The sequence below is a fragment of the Mustela putorius genome, unplaced genomic scaffold (genome assembly GCF_011764305.1).
Source record: "Mustela putorius furo isolate JIRA1106 unplaced genomic scaffold, ASM1176430v1.1 tig00000174_pilon_pilon_pilon, whole genome shotgun sequence".
Lineage (NCBI taxonomy): Eukaryota > Metazoa > Chordata > Mammalia > Carnivora > Mustelidae > Mustela > Mustela putorius.
In genome coordinates, this window is record NW_025421304.1 from 44,242,052 (window position 1) to 44,261,460 (window position 19,409).

Here is a 19,409-nt window from a genome sequence, read left to right on the forward strand (position 1 = left end):
CTCCCGCAGCCTGGGCTCTCCTTTCCTGGGGCTGGACTCTGTGCCCAGGGTGAGGCAGGTGGGTCTTGGGTCCGCCCAGCCCCCAAGGTGTCCCAGCAGAGAACATGACCCAGGGTCACATGCAGCCAAGCCCCAGCTCCACGTGAGCTCTCTCCGTGGCCGCCCTGCCCTCACAGTCTGGGCCACAGAGTGGAGAAGGTCCCACAGGTTTCCATTGCGACACCCCAGCTGAGAACACCAAGATGTTTGCTTCGCTCGGGAGCCTGGACAGGCTGGCCAGAGGCTGGAGGGGCTGACACCAGAGCCCTAGGGCTGGGCACCAGTGGCTTTATTGGGGAACTTCAGGGCAGCCCTGGGCTGGAGGGAGGCTGAGAGGTAGACCTTGGGAAGGACGTCTTGGTGGCTCTGGAGATTGTACATGGCAGGGATTAGGGGGCCTCTGATTGGGGGGGAGGGGCAGTGAACAGAGCGTGGGGGAGGGGTCATCCCCTGGGGCAAGTCCTGGCCCTCCTGCCCCTCGGCACCACACAGAGCTGCTTGGAGCTCAGGCGCCAGACGGGTTGTGGAAGGGTCAAGGACACTGAGGTCGTGAGCGGGCAGTCTGCGGGGCACCCTCCCAGCCCTGACCTCCGCCCCATCGTGTGGGCTGAGCCTGCCAGGAAGTCCCCCACGGTGCTGTAGGCATGGTTGTGCAGTAGGCATGGTTGTGCAGTCAGCTTTGGCGGTGGCGGAGGGGTGGTTTGTGTTTTAGGAGCTTGTCCTGTCAGAAGTCCCCAGCTGGAGACCCCCTACATTTGGGGGTCAGCAGCGAAAGTCTCTGCCGTGAACACGCGTGACAAGGATGGTGCCCTGCGCCCGTGCCGGGGTCGGTCAGTTACTACCCGGACGTCAGTCCTTGTCTCTGCCTGGATTGCGTGAGTGGGATCCAGGACCGACAGAATCCCAGGCTGTCCTAGATCCTCACTGGCCCCACGAGGGTGCCCCACGATAAGCTTCAGCCAGCAGGACAGGGGTCTGTCCTCTGATGGAGGCAGGCAAGCAAGGTGAGCTTGACACCTAGCCTCTCCTTAAGTATGCCCGCATGGGGACGTATGTCCGGAGTCGCAGCAGCCCTTTTACGACTGGGAGTTGGTGACCTTCCGAGCAGAGCCAGTGTCCTAGAGAGAGTACAGCAGAGAGAGGCTGGGCCCAGGCCGTGCTGAGACTGCTTGCTTCTCGGCCCACTGCCCCGAGAGATGTTCACGTCATCAATACTCAGCCAGACTGCTCAGGGTTAGGTCATTCCTTGCAGCTCGCTTCCATGGAGATGGCCAGACAGCCAGCTCTCTCACATGGGAGCATCTGCTCTAAAGGCTTGCCCTGCCTCCCCAGGGTCCAGGCAGGGGTGAATGGGCTCCTTCCAGGCCTGCTGCCCGTGGACAGAGTGCTGACAGGTTATGCTCTCTCCCGTGAAGGTAGACCCTACCCCAGGGTCTGTAGTCTTTAGCGCAGACACCACAGGGTGAGCACACGAGTTCAGAGAAGCCCCTGTGACCCAGCTCTGGGCCAGGCCTCGTTGAGATCCCGTGGAGGAGCCATGTGGTTGCTCCTGGGACTCTGTCTCCTGGCTGGCCCTCAGGGAGCTCCGTGAAGTAAGCAGCGCCTGGGCCCTCTGGTCAGGCACTAACCCCACCCCCTGGTGTGGCCATGGCTAGATGCTGCTCTCTCACTGGACTCCAGCTGCCCCATGAAGCTCGTTTACGCACTGAGTGCGTGCAGCATGCGGGCCTGGTGTGTGCCAGGCCTTGTCCTTGGCGCTCCTGTTGTCAGCCTCCGTACGTGTGGGTCTCCGCTTGGACAGTTGTGGCCAGTCCTTACCTCCCAGGGGCATGAGAGATCAAGTTATCATTGGCCTTAAGATTATCTGGGATTGGGACGCCTGGGTGGCTCAGTGGGTTAAGCAGCTGCCTTCGGCTCAGGTCATGATCCCAGCATCCTGGGATCGAGTCCCACATCAGGCTCCTTGCTCCACAGGGAGCCTGCTTCTCCCTCTGCCTCTGCCTGCCTCTCTGTCTGCCTGTGCTCGCTCTCGCTCGCTCTCTCTCTCTGACAAATAAATAAATAAAATCTTTAAAAAAAAAAAAAAAAAGATTATCTGGGATTTCATGCAGACATTTCCCTCATAACTGTAACTAATCACAAAGTTGAGAGTCTCCCTCCCGTGAAGTCCCCATTAGGCACATCAGAACCAGACGGGGAGTCTCGAGGCCTCAGCAGGAAGACTGGTTGCTGGCCAGAGGCTGTCCAGTTCTCAGGCTCTTTGAAGTCTCCAGCAGGGGCTGGGAGTGGGGGGAAGCATGTCCATCTCAAAGGCCTCATTTATGGAGCTGGAGATCCCGCGTCCTGGCAGTGTGCGGACACAGAACCGGGGGGGCCCTGGCAGACTGCCCCCAGAGGAGGAAGGTGGTCAGGAAGTTGGGCCTTGGTGATGGACAGCTGCGGTGTGAATCCTGGGACCCATGTGGCAGGGACCCAGCTGGACTTCATGGCAGCGGTGCCTACACAGCCCCTCACTGCTGCTGGGACCACCGCCCCTGACCGTTGTCCTGGGAACCTCTGCTCCCTTTGGGGTTCTCCGTCAGGAGGAGAGAACGGAAGGGGTGGGTTCCACAGAGGGCAAGGAGCTTGGTGTGGGGGGCCCATCCTGTGCCTGGTGCCAGTGGGGTGTGGGGCTGTCTTCTGTTCTCTGTGGGGAGATGGGCTGGGGTCCTTATGCTCTGCCAGCAACAGGCCAGCAGGTCCCCCTACATGCTGCCCTGTGCAAGCAGGGGGCCTGTATCCCCCAAAGATGGGACCAGAACAGACAGGAGATGCCCACTGGGGTCTGTGCACCAAAGACCACTCCACACAGCCACGAGGATGTCACGGAGGGCCGCCAGGGCAGGTGGACCTTCAAGTTGTTCGGGGGCAATTAACAAAGTTTTCTGGATGGGTCTGGGTGCTGCTTTCCTGGCCATGTTTAGGTTGGGGCACCCACAAACCTGCGTATTCAGTTCATGTACTTTGATGTGTGATGTTCTTCAGCGAGAAGCACAAGGTGGGGGGGACAGCTTTGTCCGACCGGTGATGCAGTTGTAAGCGATGATTCATGTTCGGGAGTGGGCTGCCTGGCCCTGGGTGCGTTTGAACAGGAATGTCCCAAGGAACCCGCACCCCCAGCCCTGCCACCACCACCCAGCCAAGCCCACTTCCACAAACCGTCTGGTTCCCCCTCCCACTTCCGCTCCCAGAGGAGGGACTCCAGGCTGCGGTGAGAAAGTGCTAGGAACGCCCTGGAGCAGGAGCCCACGGGCCCTCTGGGCTGGGCACCCCGTGGCTGCCTTTGAAGTGGTTTCTCTGCGGAGGAAGTGGGGGCTGTTGGTCACTAGGGCTGGTAGCTCTGTCCCTGCCCCTCCCCCGTGGGAGAAGGAGGCAGAGCAAGAGCCCTCTCTCAGGGCTCCAGGGACTGGGTGGGAGTCCTAGGGGATAGGGGCTGCCCTGAGGAAGCATCTCACATGGGGTAGGGAGTTTGGGCTTCAGGCGGGGGGGGGGGGGGCGGGGGTCGACAGCCAATGACTGTTCCCAAGGCACACTGGCATCGGGTGGGTGGCCAGAGATCAGAGATGGCTCCAGGAGGCAGTGGAGTTTGCAGGGAACCTGGAGCAGATGTAGAGGCGGCCCCGGGAGTGGCACAGGGCTGGGAGTACTAGTGGGCTGAGCACAGGTGACAGGGGAGATGTCCCCCAGAGCCCCAGTCTTCGGTGTCACCCTGGCTGCCCCTGGAGCGAGGGTGCTCTCCAACTGTGCGTCCAGGGTGCACGCCCGTCATGTGACCACCCTCAGGGGGAGGGGCTTTGGGGACTTGAAAGATGTGCAGAAAGGGTTCATTCTTTCTGGAACCTCAGCCCACCCCGGGCCTGGAGGAGCAGGAGGCCTGGCCAGCCACAACACAGCAAGCCGCCCAGAAACGTATGTCTGGACCTGAGCAACGGTACCTCCACAGAGGAGGTGGGGAGGGGGGCTGAGGGTCTGGAGTCCAGAGAGACTAGAAGCTCGGTCTCGAGGGCTTGGGGTCCTGGCTGGGAAGAGATCACTCTGGTGGGAGGCTGGTGTCTCTTCAGCGGGGTCATGGCCAAGTGGACGTGGGTACAGACAGGGAGAGGGTGAGTGTGAGGGCGGTCTGGGGGGACACGAGCCCTGCTGGTGGGGCGATGAGCTGAGCGGGGCGCCTGAGAGTGAGGACCCCTTTCTGCTCCCCGGTGGGACTATGTCTGCGCAGGCCCCCCAGAGGAGGCTGCTAGGCTCCCTTAACTCCACACCCCCAGCCACCCCTCCGCTCAGGCCGCCTACCAACCAGACAGGGCCCCAGTGCCTGGAGGTGTCCGTTCCCGACGGGCTCTTCCTCAGCCTGGGGCTGGTGAGTGTGCTGGAGAACGTGCTGGTGGTGGCCACCATCGCCAAGAACCGCAACCTGCACTCGCCCATGTATTACTTCATCTGCTGCCTGGCTGTGTCCGACCTGCTGGTGAGCGTCAGCAACATGCTGAAGATGGCCGTGCTGCTGCTGCTGGAGGCAGGCGCCCTGGCCGCCCCGGCCACCATGGCGCAGCAGCTGGACGATGCCATTGACGTGCTCGTGTGCGGTGCCATGGTGTCCAGCCTCTGCTTCCTGGGCGCCATCGCTGTGGACCGCTACATCTCCATCTTCTACGCGCTGCGCTACCACAGCATCGTCACGCTGGCCCGCGCCTGGCGCGTCATCTCCGCCATCTGGCTGGCCAGCATGCTCGCCGGCGCGCTCTTCATCGCCTATGACAACCACGTGGCTGTGCTGCTTTGCCTCCTCAGCTTCTTCGTGGCCATGCTGGTGCTCATGGTGGGGCTGTATGTGCACATGCTGGCCCAGGCCTGCCAGCATGCCCGCCGCATCGCCCGGCTGCACAAGAGGCAGCGTCCTGCCCGCCAGGGCTTCAGCCTCAAAGGCACCGCCACGCTCACGGTCCTGCTGGGCATCTTCTTCCTCTGCTGGGGCCCCTTCTTCCTGCACCTCTCGCTCATGGTCCTCTGCCCTCAACACCCCATCTGTGGTTGCGTCTTCAAGAATTTCAACCTCTTCCTCACTCTCATCATCTGCAACTCCATCGTCGACCCCCTCATCTATGCCTTCCGCAGTCAGGAGCTCCGAAAGACACTGCAGGAGGCGGTGCTGTGCTCCTGGTGAGGCTGTGGGCTGGCTGCGCTGCTGGGCAGAGGGCGGTGGCTGGGTCCCATGGCCTGTGTGAGCCTGAAGGGGCAGAAGAGATGATCTCCAGGGGTGTGGCTGCACGGACCCTCTGGGGCCTGAGAAAGGAAGGCACGCCAGGCTCCAGGAGTGGCTGTGGACAGTGGAGGGGAGGAGGCTGGAGACATGGTGGAGCCGCAGGTACTGGAGGCAGATCTCCGGCTTCTGGACGCATCTCTGCTGACTCTGGGAGCACTCCACCTCCACACAGGGACCAGGCAAGCTCTGCACACTCACCTCTGCTCCCCCTGCCTGCTGGGACATGAAGCATCGGGGGTGGGGGTGGGGGGCTGGACGAGCACTCTTCCCCTGGAGAGCCTCCACAAGAGGGGCTTCCTAACCAGCAAGAACTGGCCGCACAGGACCGCTGCAGGAAGCAGGGAGCTCCTGTTTGAGGCCAAGGGACCATGTCGACAGTGGAGGGGGTGCTGATCTAAGGCTCAGTGGTGACCAGAGAGCTGGGGGCCCATCCGTGTCTGGTGCCTGTCCCCAGCGAACCAGGCCGGCCAACACCTGCTCTGGCCAGGGCAGAGGCTGTCGGCCTGAGTCAGAGACCAGTGTGCAGGGCCTCAGGGAAGCAGTGTGGTAATAAATGCTGTGCTTGATGCAGACTCCTGGCCCCCTGCCTGGCCTCTTTCAGAAAGTGCTTGAAGCTGGAGAGAGGAGGAAGGGGGAGAGGCGGGGCGGGGTTGAGGGTGTTGTCAGGGAGAAGTGAATCCCAGAAACCAGCCAAGACCCATGGCAGGCCTGCCCAGGTGAAGAGACCACAGCCCCCAAGGACCCAGAGCGCTTGAGGCCTAACCAAGGGGAGAGAGTGGGGACCCCAATCACACCCACCCTGGGCCTGGGTCTCAGCTTTCTCTCCATGGTGGAAACCCCAGCTCAGAGCAACTACAGTGAGAAACAGCAGCTGCCCTGGCCCAGTCACCTCCCCCCGACTCAGCACCGGGACCGTCCAGGCTGCCCTCAGTTGCAGCAGGGGCACGACCACCATTACCCATGTGTGACCTCAACCTGAGCTCACCCCTCTCACACCCAGTCCTGCCTCCCCTCCTCCATGTCTGCCCACAGTTTAGAGTGTGCTGGGGGTTGGGGTCTACTCTACCCCTGAATAGCCCCCAGGGGAAGTATTTGAGGCAAGGCCTCCCAGAGTGGGGTGAGGCTGTCCAGGGACTGTCCAAGTCCAAAGTCCCGAAGGGAATGGCCATCTGGGGTGAGTACGGTACTGGCAGCCTTCGGGTCCTCCCTCTGTTGCGAACCTGGATTCTCACTGGGGAGCCCACCTGGTTTCCTCCACAGGTACTGAGCCTACAGCTGACCCCTTTCCTGATGCAGGTTCGGCGGTGGCAAGGGTGATGGTATCAGCCAATTTGAAGGCAGGGCTGGTAATGCCTCAAGCCTTCGGCAGCCGCTGGCAGCCACCCCCACTCTGCCCCCAGCCAGGCTCCACCCCTGCTGGTAGCTTCAGCTCAAACTGCTGGCCTTGAGGACAGGCGCTGGTTCCTGGCAGGGCCAGTCTTTGCTGGGAGACAAGATAGTGAGTCAGCCTTGAACCTGGCACCAGAGTCCTCTGGGGATGGAGAGAGAGGTGGCCTGGCCCGACACCATCACTCAGGAAGACGGGACAGTGGGTAATGGGGCTTGGCTAACAGGGTGCTGCAAAGGTTCTTCCTTTGCTCGGATGGGGAGGCGCAGCCAATTTCGGGGAAGAGCCAAATGCTTACCAAGGACCCCCGAGTAGGGGACAGGGAGGGGCCCCAGGCAGCCGGAAGCCAACCACAGAAAGCTGCAGCATGGACACATTGTGGGGGAGGGGTGTCTCTCGAGAACAAAAGACCCATTTCTAGACTAGTCAAACTGGAGAGCTCAGGGTGGGGGGGAAAGGGGCTTATGCGCGGCCACACCCTGTCAATGCACTCCGGAGCGCAGCCTAGACACAGGCACACCACAGGCCTGTCCAGCTGACTGCTTGTGGGACCTCCATGTGCTGTGACCAGACCCTTCCTAGAAGATTCTGATACTGAAATATCAGAAGGACCTTATTATAAGGTGGTTTCACTACAGTGTCTGACCCCGGGAGAACATTAAGCCAGCGGTGTCCTGCATGTGTAATGTAATGTCTGTACTGTGAGTCTAGTTCATACCTCCTTTCTCTTCTGACCAGTGGGCCCTCCTCCCCCCCACCCCCATCCCAGGAATCCCCCATCTCGCCTTATGCACACTGTCTCCCCACTTAGCCTCTATCACCCTGTTGGGCTGGCCTCACTTGGACCAGGAGTCCAGGTGACACCAGGGCGTGAATCAGACAGAAATCACTACCCACCATCCCCACCCTGTCAGTCCCTTGCCTGGCTGGTGTCCTTTGGATAATTCCTGACAGCAGTACTCACTGAGCAGCAGCTCCATTCCAGGCACTGTGCCTGGCAGGGGCCCAAAGCAGCCCCACGGACCAGGTCCAATTGCAATCTCATGGCAGATCCCTGAGAGGGGAGGGGCAGGCGGCATTCCCCACTGCGGAGAAGGGCCTCGAAGCTCAGAGCTGCCATTGTAACCCACCGACCTTCTGAGCCCTGCCCCATGCTTGCTTCTGGAGGGTTCAGTGCCTGCTGCAGCTTTTTCCTGCCTCCCCCACCCCTAAGGGATCCAGCCGAGCTCCAAGTACCTTGTTTGTCCCTTCATACCACAAGACAGGGAGCCGGGAGGCGTCCTTCTCGCTCTTTGGGGTGGGAACCTGGGGTTGGTCCCTGAACGGGTGTGGGGAAGAAGGCCGTCTTTGCAAAGCTGTGGGTTGGGGCTGCCGCAGCGGTAGGACCCGAGAGGGCAGCCTGGGCGGGGTCCGAGAGCCAAGAGGGGCTTCTATTGTCCTCCCTGGAGCCCGCCAGCCCCTCCCTTCGGTGTGCGGGGGGGCCCCCAGACTCGCGCCCCGCCCCGCGGCAGGCCCCCCCAGGCCCCGGAGGCGGCGGGCGGAGACGGCGGGCGGAGCGCCGCAGCGCGCGGCCCAGCCGAACCGGGATGCGCGGTGCTGATGCTGCAGGGCCCGTGCGGCAGTCTGCGGCGGCGTCCCCCGATTGGCCGCGCGCGGTGACGCCAGGCGGGCGCTGCGGGCGGGGGCCAGCCTATAAGAGCGGGCGGCGGGGGCGGCCGACCCTCCGCAGCCAGCCCCGGCCCGTCCGCGCGTGTCCCGCAGCCGCCCGCCACACGCACCGAGCATGAGGGAGATCGTGCACATCCAGGCCGGCCAGTGCGGCAACCAGATCGGGGCCAAGGTGAGGACGCGCGCCGCCCCCACCCCCACCCCGGCCCCAGTCCCAGGCTCCCGGCCCGGACCCCGGCGCGCAGCCCGCCTCCCCACCCAGAGCCGGGGCCCCCGAGGGAGGGAAGCAGGGCGGCGCCGCACCCCGAGCCGCGCTTGCGACTGCGAAGCCAGAACAAAGGGACGAGCCGGGCCCGGCGGCCGGGGCACCGGGGTCCCTGCCCTGCCGCGTCCACACCGTCTTCTTCCTGGCCCTGCCCGGGTTATCTCAGGCCTGCGGGAGCGCGGCGCACGTCGGCGGCTGAGCTCGGTCCACAGCGGCTGCGGCTGCGGGCACGGCCTGGGCGTGGCCCCTTTCTCTGGGGTCGCAATTCAGCCTGGAGCGAGATGGGTGGGGCGGGCAGGTTTGGGTGGGACGTCCCCTTCAAAGCCGAAAAATGATTCTGTCTGCCGTGTCCCTGCTTCCCCCAGGAACAGGATGTCCCCCACGCGGCCGAAGCCGCCCCCATGCCCCCACCCTCGCTGTCCCCCTCCTCAGCTTCCTGACCCCACCCTATTCCTTTGTTGGAGGAGGGGTTGGGGCCAGACTCGGGGTGACCTTGGTCCAGAACTGGACTCTCCCTCAGCTCAGCCAAGCCTGGGCAAAAACCTCCGCCCGGTTTGGACAGCACCCGCCCAGGGACTGTGGAGTCTGGGGCTGGGACGTAGGAACAAAGCCTCGCCCCTGGGATGGAGAGCGGCATCAGCACCGGGCTCCTCCCCTCCATTGTTAGTCCACCTCGCAGATGTGGGAAGAGGAGGGGGTACAATCCTCACTGGAACCTAGGAGACAGGTGTCACGTCCCCAAATTCAGGCAGACTGTCCCTTGCCCAAGGTCACACAGCCAGTGCGAGAGAGAGCCACGCCACCCTCAGACATCCAGCCCTGGGCTCAGGCTAGGTGGGTGGGGCCTGCTGCCCACGGGGCACCCCGCAGAACAAAACAGGGGAATGGGGGTGGCTTTGTCAGGACCAAGGCCAGGGACGCAGGGTGGGAGTGGTGCAGGGCGGGTTTCCCAAAGGAGGCAGTGGGAGGAGACAGGACTTGAAGGGGAAGGGGCCTCGGAAGGGGCTCCTCTGGAGGCTGTTGCTATAGAAACCAGGAAAGAACAAAAAGCTAATTACAACCGGGATGGGGCAGTCTTGTGGCTGACATGTAAATTGTAACTTCTTGTGTAGGATGGAGGCGACTTGGATGGGGTGGGGGGTGGGCACCTAGGAGACTCCCTAATCCCCCAAGAAACAGCTGTGCCTGCCTCCAGGAGGGGGGCTGGGAGGGGGGGGGAAGCCTGGGGGATGGTGGTCTCAAATCAAATCAGGACTCCTGCGGCAGTCACTGACAGCTGCCCTGGCCAGGTGGGAGGGGCGGAGGGCTCATTAATGTGGCCACAGGGGCCTGGCCTGCCCTGAACATCTGCTCCTTGGAGGGCCAGGGGTCACTGGGGGGAGGGCGGGCAGCCCTGAGTTCTGCCTGAGCTTGGGGGAGTGGTGATCTGGTTATACACCCTTCCTCTGTATGGCTGGGACAGATGCACACCAACCAAAGGCAAGTCCACACCTGGAGCTGTAACTGGGGTGGGGGAGGGCACAGGGGTGGCAGCAGGGGAGGGAGGGAGGAGGGCAGTCAGTAGCCTGAGTGCTGGACAAGTGTCCTTGGCTGAGGTTTTTTCCTACTTCTTAGAGGTGTGGCCTCCTGGGTTTGCCCATTATTTTTAATTCTTTTGGGGTCGATTTTCTTACTTTATGTTGTTTTAAAAACTAGTATCTGATCCTTTCTAGCAATTCAAACCAGAGAGAGGTGGATTTTTTGGGGAGAGGAATTGTTTCTTTCTTTCCACCACTGCCTTTTTTGGTGACCAGTGACAGCAGTTGAGCTGTTTCCTTCTGGCCTCCTTGTCCTCCGAAGTTTCCAGAGACCAAACTCAAAGAAAGTTCTCCAAGCCCCTGTGCCAGGCCCCATGGGTAACTTGCGGGCCCAGCAGATGCTGCCATCTGCCCTGTGGGCAGGCTGTTCATTGACCATTTCTGTTTTCTGATCCCATCGTGGCTGTGGGCTCCCTGGTGAGGGGAGTGGGCAAACTTCTCCTTCTCAGCACCAGCTGCAGCTGACGGGTGGGCAGGGGCGGCTGCTCTCCTGTCTGCCCCTCCCGGAGTGGAGCCTGGCCCCGCCCAGCCCCTGCTCTAGGGAGGGATCTGGCTGTGGGGGACGGAGAGAGGTCAGGGCGACTGGGGCCGGGAGAGAGGTCACCTCCCCAGAGCGGTAGCTCGCCGGCATTACCCTCTTGACAGTGGACCTCTGAGTTCTGAGCACGGTGCCTGGTGTCAGACCCATCACCTCACTGAGATGCAGTGACAGAGGGGACCGCCCTTCCCCCATGGGTTGCCACGGGAAGCTGAGGCACCGCCCAGGAGGGATAGGGCAGGGCTGGACTCTAGGTCTGCGAGGATCCATTAGGATGGGCGGGGACTCCCCCCTCCACCCCAGCACCCACACCGCCGCCGCAAAACTGGCGGATGAATCCGGGGACCTCATCCTTCTCTGGGATGCAGGGCCATCCGGGAGCCTTTGTCTGAGTCCCCTTCTCTCGGCCGCTGGGCGGAGCCTCGGAAGGGCGGGCCCTGGCTCTGACCGCCAATGTGGGGAGGGATTTCCTGGTTTCCTTGAACCCGCCTCCTAAATGGGTCAGTGTTAGCGCTCGCGGTGCTCCGGCCGGGGAGAGGCTTCGAGATCCTGGAAGGGTCTGACGCCTGCCGGTGAATCTGCAAGCCCTCCCTCCGCGGAGCCGCTGCCCTCGCCCCGCTTGCCCAGGCCGACGCCTCCCCGGTCCAGGAGCTAGGACGAGGCAAAGGATCAGCACCACGGACAGCGCCAAGGGCGCGGCGCGGCGGGGGTTTCACCTCGGAGCCCAGGTGCCCCCGCCGTGTGGCAGTTTTCTCAACTGTAGTGATGGTCATAATTATTTCTTACTTAATTTACAAAATTGTATTTTGTTATTGATTAAATATTACGTAATATTTTTACTAATACGATACTTATTTTAAATCACATTTTTGTTAGTTTTAACCTCAAAAACAATTAATATATTCTTCTAAAAAGTTGAAACATTGCAGATAAAGCCAAAGTGCCCATTTAGCCACCTCATGCCCCTAGGTCCTGCTCTCCTGGGGGGACAATTTTGTTTTCCATTCTTCCAGCCTGTTTTCTGTGCGTGTGCACCTATGTATATCTTTGTAGAAAAACAGCATCTTTTTGAGGGCCCCTCTTTTACTTTATCATTATGCAGTGTGCCTTTCCCTTAAGGGTGTGTCTCGGAGATGTGTTCCTATCAGTGATGATGTTTTATTGCACCACAGTGTCCCAAAATATATTGATTTTTTTTTTTTTTAGTATACTGGCTTTTTATTTTTATTTTATTTTTAAAAGATCTTATTTATTTATTTGACAGACAGAGATCACAAGTAGGCAGAGAGGCAGGCAGAGGGAGATGGGGAGGAAGCAGGCTCCCGCCGAGCAGAGAGCCCCATGCGACGCTCGATCTAAGCACCTTGATCCATGATGCCCGGGATCATGACCTGAGCAGAAATTTAACCCACTGAGCCACCCAGGCACCCCAGTATATTGGCTTTTTAAAACTTTCATTTTTATTTGCTATCTGTGCATATGGTGTTACAGATTTAAATAACATCTAACCTTCTAACTCAATGAAGCCACCATTTGCTGAATGCATCAGGCCTTGTGCTAACCCCTTAATGAGGGTACTATTATTGTGTCCACTTTACAGAGGGGAAAACTGACGTCCCAGGAGAGGGAGCCAGTGGTCCACCCTGACGGTGCTGGGTTCTGGCCCATCACCTCCTGAAAGACCATGATTCCCAGAGATGCATTTCCGATAACTCTCTGCAGTTGTACTGGTCGGACGGTGCCCAGCTCACTCCCTCCCGGTCCGCTGCAGGGGCTGTGGTGTCCCTGAAACCAGAAGTCTGAGGTGTCTCAGAGATCTGGGGACCAAAGCTCTGGCTCCTGCCTTCATACAGGCCTCAGGCTGAGGGGGGCCAAGGAGATCCACGCGGTGGTTGGCAGCTCGGATCAGGCCCTAAAGGCCTCAGTAACATTTTTGTGTGTTTTTTTTTTTTTTCTAATTACAAAATTTAAAAAAGTTTTTTTTTTTTAAGATTTTATTTATTTATTTGACAGAGAGAGATCACAAGTAGGCAGAGAGGCAGGCAGAGAGAGCGAGGAGGAAGCAAGCTGCCCGCTGAGCAGAGAGCCTGATGCGGGGCTTGATCCCAGGACCCTGAGATCATGACCTGAGCCGAAGGCAGAGACTTTAACCCACTGAGCCACCCAGGCACCCTGCTGCATGTTTTATAATAATGGTAACACTGTCTGTGATGATCAGAATTTAATAATTTATTTATTTTAAAAAAATATTTCTTTAGGGGCACCTGGGTGTCTCAGTGGGTTAAGTCTCTGCCTTCGGCTCAGGTCATGATCCCAGAGTCCTGGGATCAAGCCCCGCATCAAGCTCTCTGCTCAGCGGGGAGCCTGCTTCCTCCTCTCTCTCTGCCTGCCTCTCTGCCTACTTGTGATCTCTCTCTGTCAAATAAATAAATAAAATATTTTAAAAAATTAAAAAAATATTTCTTTAAATATTTCTCTTAAAAAATATTTCTTTTTTTTTCTTTTAAAGATTTTATTTATTTGACAGAGAGAGATCACAAATAGGCAGAGAGGCAGGCAGAGAGAGAGGAGGAAGCAGGCTCCCTGGCGAGCAGAGAGTCCAATGTGGGACTCGATCCCAGAACCCTGAGATCATGACCTGAGCTGAAGGCAGAGGCTTAACCCACTGAGCCACCCAGGCACCCTTAAAAAATATTTCTTGAAAAATATTTCATTTGAAAGAGAGAGAGCGAACGAGAGCACTAGCAGGCGGGAAGTTCAGAGACAGAGGGAGAAGCAGACTCCCCGATGAGCAGGGAGCCCAATGAGGGGCTCAGTCCCAGGACCTGGGATCAGGACCGGAGCCGAAGGCAGACACTTAAGTAACTGAATCACCCAGGCGTCCCTAATTATCAGAGTTTTAAAAAATATTTTTTAACTAATCTTTTGTTGTTTAGAAACTAACATGGGACAATCCCAGAAGAGCCAAAGGATATATAGTGAGAAGAACTTTCCCCTAACCCAGACCCACATTCCCAGGCCCAGGTCCCTAGAGCGGATAGCTCTGGGCCTATTAGACGTCTATATAGAGATAAACATGCGCACACTGGGTTCTAACTGCATTTCTCACTGAGCTGTCTTTTACGGGCACATGACTCCCATGTAAGGGTCTGTCACTTCTCCAGGCCTTCATACCATTCATCTTCTGAAAGTCACTCCAACCCTGAGGAGCAAAGGGGAGGGGCCCTGGGAAGTCACACCAGGTGTGACTAATGACCCTCTCTGCATGGGCCCACTGTGTGCCACATGGCTTGGAAATGTCCTTGGGGTGAGGGCCAAGCTCTGTGCAACCTTCCCTTCACCCAGGGGATGTGGCTTTGTGTGCTGACATATATGAACCCATTCACATGCTTTGTGAACCCTAACCCTAACTGGCTTTATTCCCACAAAGACATTTTCCCCATCAGGCCTATGAACAGATGAGGACCCTGAGGCACAGAGAGTCTAAAGGACCTGCCCAGGGTCACACGGCTGGGAAAAGGTGGCACAGCTCCTGAATGTGGGCCCTGCTCTGTGCTTTTATGCCCTGGGAGCAGGTTTTGAGAAGCACTATGGGTTCCAGCTCAAGGGGGAGAGGGTGGGTGGCAGCAGGCAGTGGCCAGAGTGAACCCTGGGTGCTTGGGCTGGGCCAGCTCTTCGCAGACAGGCCGGGAGAACCAGGCAAGTCATTCCCTATTCAGGGCCCTTGTGGTTCCTGCTGGCTGAGGCTGACGATGTGCCAGACCCTGTCTCTGAGCATCCTTTGCCCGGACACTAAGGGGCACGTGTATCCCGGACTCTGTCTTTGTCAGTTACTGTAGGCAGCTCTTTGCCTTCTCTGTGCCATGGTTCCTTTGTCTGGAAAGGGAGAATAAAGAAAACCACCCCGAGAGGTTGTTGATTACCAACGCCTCATGGAGGAACGGACTGAGCAGGGCTTCTGGTTAGCGAGTGCAGAGCTGAGTCTGGGGGGCCTGGGTCTGTGTCTGCTGAGCCCTGAACCTCTCTGGGGGCGCCAGGCACTGTGGACATACAGGCAGTCCATGTTCATGTCTGCTGGGATTGTTTTCTGACAGGTGACCAAATTTGGGGCTCTTCTCTGAAGTCACTCCAAGGGGCCAGTGCAAGCTTTGAGTCCAGGCCCCTAATTTAACAGACATGGCTGAGGATCTGGCAGGGAAAGGGCCTGGTGGGGGTCATAAGCACCTGCCAACCCTTCCTCTCCCCCTGCAGTTCTGGGAGGTCATCAGTGACGAGCATGGGATAGACCCCAGCGGCAACTATGTGGGGGACTCGGACCTCCAGCTGGAGCGCATCAGCGTCTACTACAACGAGGCCTCTTGTGAGCACCCCCGACCCTGCGCTTGGTCTGGGAGGGTGGGGGGAGGGCTCTGGGATGGCGGGTCTCAGCATCTCTGCCCCCCTATCGGTGGTTTGGCAAGTATGACCCAAGACTCACAAAACAAACATGGGGAGCCCTAGAAACTGCCACCATAGTGAGGTTCAAATATCTGGGATCCTCCCTTGACACTTGCATAGTCTAGGGGATGGACAGGGCTGGGCAGGGTCCTGGAGGCTCCTCAGAAGACCATGGGAGAGTCCAGTAGGGGCCACTTGGCTGCTGGCGTAAGATGATGTCCATAGTGAACTGGAGAAATATTAACCTGCCCCTGTCAGTGTAGTTCGCAGTCCTGGGTGGCTGGTGTTGACCGAGATCCCAACTTCACACATGGTTCCAGCCTCTCTGACCCCGGAGTCTGAGCACCTATGGGGACAGCCTGACTCTGGCAGGCCAGGGCAGGATTTAGAGGTCAGGAGGAGCCCCTGACCCTCTGTGACCCACATAACCCACCCCTTTCCCCTCAGCTCATAAGTATGTGCCTCGGGCCATTCTGGTGGACCTTGAGCCCGGAACCATGGACAGCGTCCGGTCTGGTGCCTTTGGACATCTTTTCAGGCCTGACAACTTCATCTTCGGTAAGTTTCCCTTGTCTCACACTCTGATGCAGACCAATAAGGCAACACAGGCAAATAAGATCAGCAGAAACAACAGGGCAGAGTCACCCCTGGCAGGACAGAACTGACTTTCCCATTTTGCATTTGGCAGCAGTGGCACAGAGAAAGGGTTCTGCATGGGGAATAGAAACCACTTGGTGTTTCAAGCAGAATGATGGATGAGACAGAGAGCTCAGTTTATAGGACCACCACAGAGCTGGCAGACGGGCATCGGGGTCCAGAAGACTCAAGTTCACGGGCATGAAGCATTGCTGTGATCAGGAGGGCCTCACCCCAGTTCTGTCTTCTGAAGCTCAGCACCCCAATTGATGGGCACCAATCCACAGTAGACCCCACGCTGCAAGGGATTCTGGGGTTCTGGGGGCTCTAGCTGATGCTTGCAGCATGGCCAACCAAAGGCTGGAGGGGAGGACTGAACGACTCACCCAGAACCTCCCCCCCAGGGAGGCAAAGCAGGAGGTGCCCCTCCAGCTTCTCAATTCTTTTTTTTTTTTTAATTTTATTTATTTATTTGACAGAGAGAGATCACAAGTAGGCAGAGAGGCAGGCAGAGAGAGGAAGGGAAGCAGGCTCTCTGCTGAGCAGAGAGCCCGGTGCGGGACTCGATCCCAGCACCCTGAGATCATGACCTGAGCCGAAGGCAGCGGCTTAACCCACTGAGCCACCCAGGCGCCCCAGCTTCTCAATTCTTGTCTAGAGCCCTGGTACCTTAGGACACCAGGCAGTGGGGTCCCCAACACGCATCATGGTGGGCGTGGAGGGCCATGGAGGGAGTGAGGAGTTGTGGGCACCCCCACTTCCCAGACAGGAAGCAGACGCAGAGATTCCATGGTTGCTCTCTGGGATGGGCTGCTCAATTGGCTGCTGTAGGTCTAACGAGTCTGTGCCACCCTCCTGCCACCCCCCCGACCCCCACAGGTCAGAGCGGAGCCGGCAACAACTGGGCCAAGGGGCACTACACGGAGGGCGCTGAGCTGGTGGACTCCGTCCTGGACGTGGTGCGGAAGGAGTGTGAGAATTGCGACTGCCTGCAGGGCTTCCAGCTGACCCACTCGCTGGGCGGGGGTACAGGCTCGGGCATGGGTACCCTCCTCATCAGCAAGGTCCGGGAGGAGTACCCGGACCGCATCATGAACACCTTCAGCGTGGTGCCGTCGCCCAAGGTGTCGGACACGGTGGTGGAGCCCTACAACGCCACGCTGTCCATCCACCAGCTGGTGGAGAACACGGACGAGACCTACTGCATTGACAACGAGGCCCTGTACGACATCTGCTTCCGCACCCTCAAGCTGGCCACGCCCACCTACGGCGACCTCAACCACCTGGTGTCGGCCACCATGAGCGGCGTCACCACCTCCCTCCGATTCCCAGGCCAGCTGAACGCCGACCTGCGCAAGCTGGCCGTGAACATGGTGCCCTTCCCCCGCCTGCACTTCTTCATGCCGGGCTTCGCACCGCTCACCGCCCGCGGCAGCCAGCAGTACCGCGCGCTCACGGTGCCCGAGCTCACCCAGCAGATGTTCGATGCCAAGAACATGATGGCCGCCTGTGACCCCCGCCACGGCCGCTACCTGACCGTGGCCACCGTCTTCCGAGGCCGCATGTCCATGAAGGAGGTGGACGAGCAGATGCTGGCCATCCAGAGCAAGAACAGCAGCTACTTCGTGGAGTGGATCCCCAACAACGTGAAGGTGGCCGTGTGCGACATCCCGCCCCGGGGGCTCAAGATGTCCTCCACCTTCATCGGCAACAGCACGGCCATCCAGGAGCTGTTCAAGCGCATCTCGGAGCAGTTCACGGCCATGTTCCGGCGCAAGGCCTTCCTGCACTGGTACACGGGCGAGGGCATGGACGAGATGGAGTTCACCGAGGCCGAGAGCAACATGAACGACCTGGTGTCCGAGTACCAGCAGTACCAGGACGCCACGGCCGAGGAGGAGGGCGAGATGTACGAAGACGACGAGGAGGAGTCTGAGGCTCAGGGCCCCAAGTGAGGCGGCTAGAGGGCCGGAGCCAGGCTGTGGCTGGGGCCCCAGAGGCCTGACCCCAGAGCTGTGTCGCCATTAACACCTCCCCAGCCTCGCCCCTGCCAGCTCCGGCCGCGGCACCCTAGGCTCCCAGTATTTACCGCATCCCCACCCCACGTGAGTCCCGTCTCCTCACCATAGGTCAGGGCCACTTCTGTGTCTGCTTTGCTGTCAGCTCCAGGCCTGTGTTATGGTTCGTTTGGTTTTCTTTTCTTTTTTCTTGTCTTTTCTTTTTTTTTTTTTTTAACTGGATTGTGTTTTTATTTTGGGGCGGGGGGATACTTAATAAATTTATTGCTGTCAGATATCCCTGCCTGGTGCTGGAGATTTCTTTTTATTCTAGAAAGTTGGGTCCCAAGGTGGGAGGATGGGCTGACAGGAAGGCCCAGGGCAGGGAAGGGCCATTGTCTCCCAGGCCCCTGGCTGGGGCTGGCCTGTGCGGAGAGCCTCTAGGTTCTGAAGGCTCCGCAGCTGGGAGCTTCCAGAGGCAGAGTCCTGGAGATGGGCCATGTGCTGCTGAAGCCTCACCCCAGAGCTGAGCAGCTCGCCCTCCACTTGAGAGCGCTCCCTCGTCTCCCACCGGGAGGCCCACGCTCCAGAGCTTTCCTCTGGCGGGTGGCCAGACGCCCGAACCAGAGCTGGGGAGGGAGGACGTTGAACACTCTGCAGAAAAGTGTGGTATGTTGGAGAGTTCAGTCTTGGGCCCTTGGGAAGGGGTTGGTGGGGGTCAGTGAGCTGTGGCCACTGTACCCAGGCGTCACCCCCACTCCCACTCTCCTGGAGGGGAGCCCTGTGCTGGCCTCATGCGCCCCCTGGTGGCAATTCTGTGTCCGCCGGCACGGGCGCCTGGAAGGGGCCCACCACAGACCCAGCTCCGGCTGCATTTGCCTTCTCACACCCAGTCCCTGGAAGCCAGGGGTTTCCTCCAGCCTAGCTCCACCTGGGACGTCAAAGCGGCTTCAGTGCCGGTGGCACACTGGTGCCTGGCCCGTCTTTGCAGAATAAGGAAAGCCAAGGAGACCATTGGCCCTGAGGCAGGCTAGGAAACTGAAGCCCCCAACGGGGTGCAAGTCTTGGGCTCTTGTCCTGACACAGGCTGGGCCTCTGGGGTCCCCGAGTAGTGGAGAAGCACATTCTAAAGGCCAACACTCTGGGGGCCTGCTGTGTGCCTGGCCACACTTGCTCGCTACCCCCAGAACAGTGTCCCCCACCCCACCCATGCACTGGCCAGGCCACAGCGTCTGTGACAGACATGGCCATATGGGGAGTGGGGATCTGTGCGCTGCTCTGGGCCACCGCAGCTGGGTCCTCACTGCCTAAGAAGCGGCAGAAGTGCCTGAGTCTCGTCCCCCAAGGCCTCACTGGGCTGCTGTCCTCCACACGGTGGCGGGCAGGGGTGTCTACCACACAGGCTCTCAAGGCTTCTGGGCCCCAGAAGAGTTGAGACACCTGCTCAGTGTTGACAAAATTCCGTCTGGCCCGTGACACTCACAGATGCTGCTCCTGGGCCCCAGGTCCTCTGTCTTCCCGGGCCTTCTTCTGAGAGCTCAACACACACAGCTCGCTTAACCCTCA

General features: G+C 59.3%; 1 protein-coding gene across 1 annotated transcript; it reads left to right on the forward strand.

Annotated features, from left to right (window-relative positions):
• The first annotated feature begins 4,270 nt into the window (after nucleotides 1–4,270).
• Nucleotides 4,271–18,141, forward strand: LOC101680362 (tubulin beta-3 chain). The gene is made up of 6 exons (XM_045076586.1): nucleotides 4,271–5,236; nucleotides 8,237–8,380; nucleotides 8,425–8,565; nucleotides 15,025–15,133; nucleotides 15,658–15,768; nucleotides 16,726–18,141. Exons 1-6 carry the CDS (start codon nucleotides 4,286–4,288, stop codon nucleotides 17,799–17,801), a joined length of 2,532 nt encoding a protein of 843 aa, XP_044932521.1. The 5' UTR covers nucleotides 4,271–4,285; the 3' UTR covers nucleotides 17,802–18,141.
• Nucleotides 18,142–19,409: the final 1,268 nt, after the last annotated feature.